General features: G+C 38.8%; 1 protein-coding gene across 1 annotated transcript; it reads left to right on the forward strand.

The window, feature by feature from the left end:
• Positions 1 to 2,500: 2,500 nt before the first annotated feature.
• LOC104524101 (tyrosine-protein phosphatase non-receptor type 13) lies at positions 2,501 to 7,599 on the forward strand. Its single transcript, XM_029084717.1, has 6 exons — positions 2,501 to 2,620; positions 3,186 to 3,276; positions 4,004 to 4,341; positions 4,897 to 5,112; positions 6,389 to 6,451; positions 7,519 to 7,599. Exons 3-6 carry the CDS (start codon positions 4,066 to 4,068, stop codon positions 7,597 to 7,599), a joined length of 636 nt encoding a protein of 211 aa, XP_028940550.1. The 5' UTR covers positions 2,501 to 2,620; positions 3,186 to 3,276; positions 4,004 to 4,065.
• The last annotated feature ends 864 nt before the right edge of the window (positions 7,600 to 8,463 follow it).

Consider the following 8,463-nt stretch of genomic DNA (forward strand, 5'->3'; position numbering starts at 1 on the left):
AATAGTCCATGTAGCTGTTAATTGTTTAAAGTTTACAGTGGGTGAGTGTTTTAACTGTGTCCTTTTATGTGTTTTGAAATATTTCTTCCACTAGCCAACACAAGTAAATGGTTGTGAAGACTATTGTGAAGTAAAAGCTATGCCAGAAAGGTAGGATTTCTTTTCTAGTGCTGCTTGAATGCAAACCTGGGAAATCTGAAACTCTAAAGAGGGATATGTTATAATGAGGAAGGAAAAAAAAAAGCCCACAACCCACCCCCAAACCAAACCCAATGAAATATCTGTGCAGTGTCTTGTTGAATTGCTGTCTATTCTTGTTATTTAAACAGTTATAATTTGCCTGAATATTAGTTAGCTTTATGTGGTTTTCTATGCCCTAGTTTTATTTATTCCTTGGATATGTGGTTATGACAAGTAACTGGGCTGTGTTCAAATGGCTCCAAATAACTTAATTTGCATTGCACTAACAATTTGGTACTTGCATGTAAAGAAAACGTTCAAGCAATGCTGTCTTCAGTTTGAGTCTTTACAAGCTTCATTAACTTTCCTTCTTCTAGTTTTAGAGCAGAGAAACTAAACTGTATAGTTCCACGGGTCCATCTGTTCCCATTTGGGTGCTTGGGGCTTATTTGTTTTTACATGGAAAACTAAGGATATTCTGGGCCAAGTTACTAACTGTCCCTTTGAGCCACCTTGAATCTTGGAAGTTCCCAAGGTGGTTTTTCTGTGTGAAATAAAGTTAGTCTAAGTTGAAGCTTCAGTCGAGGTGTATATACTTCTTTTAATGTTTTGATTAAGTTTCTGGAAATTTAGGGGTTGGGACTTGACACAGGCAGTGACATTATGACCTAAAATACTTAATACATTTATCACCATCTTGAACAAAGCTAGAAAACTTGCAATTGAAAATAGATATTCTAGTGTATAGGTAGTGAATTCTGTGAATGGTACCAGTCTGCTATTGGATGTTATTTGACTGCTTAGCAATTTGAAAAGTAATTGCAGTAATAGTTGTTACTAGATTCTCTGGTTCTTCCTTCACTGTTACCTTTTCCAAGTCCCCACTGGGGATTTAAGAAAGGAAAAAAAATGATGGGTTTTTTGAGATTACTGGAATGGATCCAGTCCAGAAATACTTGTAGCTATAAATTACTTTCTGGTATTTTTTTTATTAGATTGCAAGTTTGTTGATTATTTCTAGGTGTTCTTTCTTACTTCCATACCTTATCCTCTTATAGATCTCCTCCACAACCTTCCTTGAGCCAAGCAGATGAAGATGAAATCACGTGGGGAAGTGATGAACTGCCGATTGAATCAATCAGCCAGGAACGTGTAAATAAAGGCAAGAACTTTAACAAATAACCAGTGGAAAACTGAGGATCACATTAAATAGACATAATGTCAGAAGTAAATTTTAAAATGTCCTGGATATGTTTTGTGGGTGTAATGACAGGTATAATGAGAAATCTAACAGCTCAGCAACCCACTGGAAAGGATCTTTACAGATCTGTATAATAAAGGTGTGAGAGTTAATAGGATCAAATATGGGCAATGTTGAGGCTGTAATAGTAGAATTGAAACTGGCTGAGATGCTTTCTTCCATGATATCTATCTGACAGAAGCTGTAACAGCATAAATATTTGACCATGATCAGATCACTATAATATGTGCTTCACATACCAGCTACTCCATGCTCGAATTAGGCAATATTTGTTTCTTTATCTTGACTCTCATTCTTCCCCTGCTGCTCGACGTGGCGGAGTGGAACACCACTCAATTTCATGCATTTGGCAGAATCTAGTCTTTACTTTCTGAGTCAGTTCCTCATATTCATATACAACAGCATTTTGTCTGTATTCATGAAAAGAAAAAGGGTTAATCTGTGTAAACCTTTAGACAAGTAGATTTAGGACACTTTTAATTGTCATACCAGAGAGACTCGTGGTTTATTGATTTTGTTGTGCTTCACTGAAGGCCTGATAGAAAGCAAGCTTTATTGGGGAAAAAAAAGATATATTTAACGTGTCTTACAATTACCACTTAAAAGATACGTTGAGTATAAATGCTAAAAATGAAGTCACAGGCTGTGATGTTTACGTGGAGAGTTCTGAATTCATCCCGTTGTGCATTCATCAGTTTTGTAGGTTATTGTGTGGAGAACTTACATTTAAAATGTATTTGAAGTTTGCTTTGGTGTGTTTATTGGAAGTTCAGGAAAATACTCCCTTTGGTTCCTGGATTCATCAAATGATTTTGTGTCCTACTGGTTTTGTTAGTTAATTTGGTTTTGCCTGTCAAACCAAGGGGACATCTGTGTATTCCCTCTGGTGCATGGAGGCATTCTAGAGAAAACAGGTAGTACAGTGGTGAAGAGCAGCAAGGAAATCCAACGTTGCCCTACAGTTTATATTTCCCTAGTTTTAGCTATTAATTTATTTATATTTATATCAACCATTTTGTTTTTCTGCTAGATTTCCCCTCAGTGACAAATGAAGAGATCTCTGCACTCCCTACTGTGAATGTACTCCCTGGAGGCAAATACTCAGGAGCCAAATTGAAGTCAGTCATCAGGACGTTGCAGGGATTGCTGGAACAGGGAGTCCCTTCTAAAGAGATTGAAGTGAGTAACTATTTGTCCTTTAAAGTCCTTTTTCCTGGTATGAAACAGTTAGAAATAGAATGGCTGGTTCATCACCGCCTTAAATACCACAGCTCTTTAATTTGCGGCTTGAAAGGGATGAAAAGGCTTCTTTTATCAAAGACTTCTCTCCCTTCCCCCCACTAGCTGCTGAGAGGTAAGATTAGTTTAAACCAGGAATTCAATTAAAAAAATGTGTTTACATTATTCTTACTTCTGGTAAATTGCCAAGTGAATATGACATTTACAGACATAGACAGGGTAAATGAAGGCAGCAAAACCTGGCTGCGGAATGTGAAAACAGCCTTTCCAAAGTTTTAAGTCAGCCATGTTATATGATCTCCTTTGTGGGAGAATGAGAAAATATTTACTGGGTAACAGGTTTTTTTTGTTTTGTTTCATTTTTTTAGCTATGTGAAATTAGATTCTTTCCTGTGATGGAATTATTTTACATTAGGATTTTTTTAAATGATTCTATCTCCTAACTGCTCTTAACACGTGTTACCATTCAGTGCTTTCTGATGGATGGGTAATTGCTTCTTTACAGAACCTGCAGGAGTTAAAACCTTTGGATCAGTGTTTGATTGGGCAAGCAAAGGAGAATAGGAAGAAGAACAGATATAAAAACATACTTCCTTGTAAGTCCTAACTAGTCTTAAGTTCAATGTTGATATTTTATCACTGCCTGTAGGGTCAGATGAATTAGATCAGAAGTGGGATGGTTTGATTCCCAATCCTGCTTCTGCTGCTGAGTAGGGAAAAAATAAATCTGTCACTCATTTTCTGCACATTTAAAGCAAGCAGTTATAAAGCAATTTAAATAGAAGAGATGGATGTTCAGATTCTTCAGTTCTTACAGCAGATCTTATGTCTTAAATGATATATAGATAGATAGATATATGGAGCCAGACATGTTTGGTTTTGGTTTGGGTTTTTGGGGGTGTTTTTTTTCAGTTTAACCCATGTAAAATTGGAAAAATGACACATATACTATTGTCAGTAAATTTCCTGCAACAAAATTCTGTTTGTTAAGTGGGAGACTGTGTGGGGAAGTGAGGACTGACAAAGCTCTGAGTGAAGAAATATTCAACCTCAGTTTCAGAGGTGCTGTAGTTCAAGTCATGTATCCTGCTTGTTTGCTGATTTAGATTTCTCCTCTAGCCATCTTTTTTCTTTATTCAAAGAGAAATACTGATTAGTATCCTAGAGCAGGCATTGTAGTGATTTATTGTTTTAAATAAGATCTGGAAGCATCTGTGAAGATAAGTACTACACGAGAATGTAAGGCTCAGCATCTCTATTGTGTGATGGTCTAATTATGTGCACGCATAACGCTGAGGTATTTTTGTTGTGTGGGGGTTGTAGATGATACCACTAGAGTACCTCTTGGGATTGAAGGTGGATACATCAATGCCAGCTTCATTCGCATGCCAGTGGGGAACGAAGAGTTCATTTACATCGCCTGTCAAGGACCCCTCCCTACTACTGTAGCAGATTTCTGGCAAATGGTTTGGGAGCAAAACTGTACTGTGATTGCCATGATGACTCAGGAAGTTGAAGGAGAAAAGATAAAATGCCAGCGTTACTGGCCAGATGTACTCAATAAAACCACCATGATAAATGATCGACTACGGCTTGCTCTTGTAAAACTCCAGCAGCTCAAGGGCTTTATCATTAGAGTGCTGCAGCTAGAAGAGATTCAGGTAAGTGAACCTAATTCTGCATTCTGATATTTTTTTTCTGAGCATTGGCATTTTTATCCTTGTACTTCTGGCTTGCGTGCTTTCAATTGCAATATCTACATCAAGAGGTAACCTGGGGCTTCTCCTCTTTGCCCAGTGATCATTACTGGGCAACTCTTCCTCATTGCAGCTTGTGCTACTCCGTGACATTTTTAGGAGAATGCAGTTGGGCCGAGAGGTGATTTCATTATGCTGATGAGACTCTAAATTTTGGCTCCCTAGGTGCCTTTGTCCACAGAAACATATATAGGAATATGAAATTCACTAATAATTCAGTCTGGCTAGTTCATTCCTCTCTGAGATCAGTTCAGTCTGCATAGTGAACCCTATACTATTCAATTCCTTGCTAATTGTTTTCAGTTTAGCTCATTTTTTTCCTTGTTTTATTGAATTACAGAACACCTCCATTGGGCAAATCCCTCTCTTCTGAGACTGCTTCCTTTGGGAACTTCCCTTTTGTCTTTTTATTCTTCCCATGTCTTACATTTTGTTGTTATTGTTGTTTTTAAACCTCAGACAGGTGAAGTACGGCACATTTCCCATCTGAACTTCATTGCCTGGCCTGATCATGACACTCCTTCTCAACCAGATGACCTCCTTACTTTTATCTCCTACATGCGGCACGTCCACAAATCAGGACCTATCATAACTCACTGCAGCGCAGGCATCGGACGATCGGGGACCCTTATTTGTATAGATGTTATTCTGGGGTTGATCAGCAGAGACCTCGATGTGAGTACCCAAGAGGATGGGCTAAGCCATGCTTTTGACTTGCAGGAAATGTGTTCCATTGGATCAATTCATTTGTTTAAAGAATATGCCATGCTTTTGAGAGTAGCATGCTGGCCATGTCTTAGTGTAACATACATCAGGGTGTAGGACAGCAGTAGCTGTGAAGTGTTTCTTTGTTGATGATTGGTGAGGAGGAAGAGCTCTAACACCCACTGGTTCTTGGGTTAGCTCCAGGAATCTTGTTAAGTGTCCTGTTTGTTGACACCTCAGCAATCCAACACTGTTAGGTGCCACTTGAGATGTTCTAGGGTATGTTGCAAGGACATAGAATCACAGAATGGTTTGGGTTGGAAGGGACCTTAAAGCTCTATCCAGTTCCAACCCCCCTGCTATCAGCAGGGACACCTTCCACTAGACCAGGTTGCTCAAAGCCTCATCCAGCCTGGCCTTAAACACTTCCAGGGAGGGGGCATCCATCCAACATCTCCAACCATACGGTTGGGACATCTCCAGCTGTAGCAGATTTCTGGCATATGGCTTGGGAACAGCAGTGTGTTGCCATGATAACTTGGGCCATTGAAGGAAGTTAAAATGCCTGCCTTACCTGGCTGGATGGACTCAACAGAACTGTGGTGTTAAATGGCATTAGAGCTGAGAACTGTGGCACTTGGTCGGTCAGAGATCCATGAACTGTTGGAAGGCAACTGTAAGCCAACCAGAGTATCTGTTTAGGTAACTGAATCAGAAACTCAGTGTACAAACATCTCAGCTGGAGTTGAGGGTCTGTAAATGAACTTTTCCAGCACAACCAGGGATGTGCTTTCGAGGGCAAGCCACAGGAGGGTGCTGGCTTCCTTGTGTTTATGTCCTTCATTGAATTTGTAAAGATGAGCTATGTCATGCTTAGCGCAGCAGGGTTTCTAAGCACCCACTAAATGTCTAGAACTTTATAGACCCGTGGAAATAAGGTGTTTTGTTAGTTTGGACCAAGGAGCTCTATTTTCTGCACACTCAGCATCCAGTAAGAGAGCCTGTGCACAGAGAAAGAAAACAAGAGGAGGGTGTCTGAGGTAGGAGGCCCATGTCCATGTCACCCAGAGACAGCACATGCTGGTTATCTACCAGCCAAGCACAGGCTTTAGTGAATTGTTATTTATTACACTACTAAATGTTTAATGTATCTAGTTGAATTCCTTGGTTTGATGCTGGGGGGGAGGTTTCCTTTATATGCATGTCTGTCTTTTTTGGATGTTTAACTTGCTGTTTGTTTCGGTAGTTTGACATCTCAGACCTGGTGCGCACGATGCGTCTGCAGAGACACGGGATGGTTCAGACGGAGGTGAGTCTGGCTGGCTTCCCCAGGTATACACTAAAGGAAAGAGACTCAAATTCTATCTCTGATGTGTCAGGAAACTTTCTGTGATGCACATAGTGATTGTCTTTTTGCCCTCTAATATAATGTTTGTGTCATAGAATCATAGAATGGTTTGGGCTGGAAGGGACCTTAAAGATCATCTAGTTCCAACCTCCCTGCCATCAGTAGGGACACTCTCCACTAGATCAGGTGCATACCAGTGAGTAGCAGTGTATCTTTAACAGTTATAAATGCATGCAATTTTTAGCATGCTGTGCTGTTTTGATCTGTGTTGTTTTTTTTTTAAAATAAAAGTTTGGAGTTTTCTTCTTCAAAAGTGTGTGTTAGAGGAAATCAGATGAGCTTTTTTTGGCTAAAAATTGCATAAGAAACTGAAGAGAAGACCTAACTGTAGCTGCTATGAATCACTGATACTGCCAGAGATTTCTTGAAATCTCCTTTGGGGAGATATTCAACCATCAGCTAAATGAATATTTTAGGAGTAATCTAGATCTAGGGCTAATTAACTTTACCTTAGAGATAGACATGGCAAGGTCTTATTAAAATCTGCACTTTGCCTTTGTGAAAGAATTGCCAAATCATAGTTAAAGAAGAAAAGGCACAACAAAACCAACCTAAAACCAAGCCACAAAACTATCAGCCCCATCTCGTGCCCAAGGATGTGTCTTAGGCCTCACCCCTGTATCACTGAGATTAAGATATGAAGTTGCACTGTCATCTGAGTTCTGTATTAGTTGGCACTGATGCAAGACCTTGACACTTGCTGTCTTCATTTCCACTTATGTAAAGTACTTGCTCTGTTTGAGGTTGTTTTGGTGAGAAAGGAGGATAAATGTCCCATATGAAAATATCTCTTTAGTGGCAGGGGAGTGCCTGTAATTGTTTTAAATTGAGGTTGCATATTTCTCCACTGTGGGTTTTGTGTTTAATTGTAGAAACAGCACTGAAATCCAGTGCTGTGCAGGTGAGAGTGAATTGCTGAGGTGGTGCCAACATTTTTCACATGTTCTCTGATTTCCTTTCCCTTGCAGGATCAGTACATTTTCTGCTATCAAGTTATCCTTTATGTCCTGAATCATCTCCAACATGAAGAACAACAGAGAGGCAAATAAAATACTGAAGCAAAAGTGCTTTTAAAATAAGGAAGCAAGGAGGTCTAGAGGCTCTCACATGTTTTCTTTGTTCTGCCAATCGTTTTCCAGTCCCTTTCTTCAGTTGCTGTCAGATATATTTGTTAAAAAATCTCTCCATCATTCCAAATAAGGTATATAGTTATAAGGAAAAGGGATAGCTCATACAAGACCACTAATGTCTTCAGCCCCATGGACACATATTTTTGTATAACAGTAAATAATATTTAATAAAGCTGCATTTTTTTGCAGCTTCCTTAATATGTGATAAAATACTGAAATAAAAATATTTTAATTAAAAAAAAAAAAAAAGTAAAGAAGAAGAAAAAAATAATCTTATACTACTTCCTGCAGGTTTGCAACTGTTTTGGGATATTTGTGTCTTAGGGGATGGGGGAGTGGGAGGAATGAAGCAGTATTTTTATCCTGGCAAACTTTTATTACAAAGACATGTTATTAATCTCTTTTAAAAGCTTGTTTATTGCACAGAATTTTTGCCCTTTCAGGACAGTTCCAGCTATTTTATAGAGGGTATCTTGAAATCAGCATTTAAGAGATACCTGTTAGCATAAGGATAGTAGTGAATGTTTACTGTAAGTATCACAGTTAATAATGTTTACTTCATAGAGTTTCATGTATATATTTATATACTTTTACAAAAAAAGCTGAATTATCAGGTGTCTAACCTTATAAGTGATTAGGCACCTCCACTCTGTAAATAAAAAATACACCTAAAGTACACTGATCAGTGGGTCTGGGTATTTTTGTGTCCTTGTGACTGTTTTTTCTCGGTCTTACGTGACGTCCTTCACTGTGGTTGCTACACTTCTTAAGAAGTTTGCAACA

Source organism: Antrostomus carolinensis, unplaced genomic scaffold (assembly GCF_000700745.2).
Source record: "Antrostomus carolinensis isolate BGI_N321 unplaced genomic scaffold, ASM70074v2 scaffold28754, whole genome shotgun sequence".
Classification (NCBI taxonomy): Eukaryota; Metazoa; Chordata; class Aves; order Caprimulgiformes; family Caprimulgidae; genus Antrostomus; species Antrostomus carolinensis.

What these genes read in the sequence shown, in the direction of transcription:
- LOC104524101 (XM_029084717.1), top strand. Translation starts at nt 4,066, where the DNA reads ATGCCAGTGGGGAACGAAGAGTTCATTTACATCGCCTGTCAAGGACCC. An exon ending in TGATCAGCAGAGACCTCGAT is followed by an intron (nt 5,113 to 6,388) that starts GTGAGTACCCAA and finishes TTGTTTCGGTAG; the next exon opens with TTTGACATCTCAGACCTGGT. An exon ending in ACGGGATGGTTCAGACGGAG is followed by an intron (nt 6,452 to 7,518) that starts GTGAGTCTGGCT and finishes TTTCCCTTGCAG; the next exon opens with GATCAGTACATTTTCTGCTA.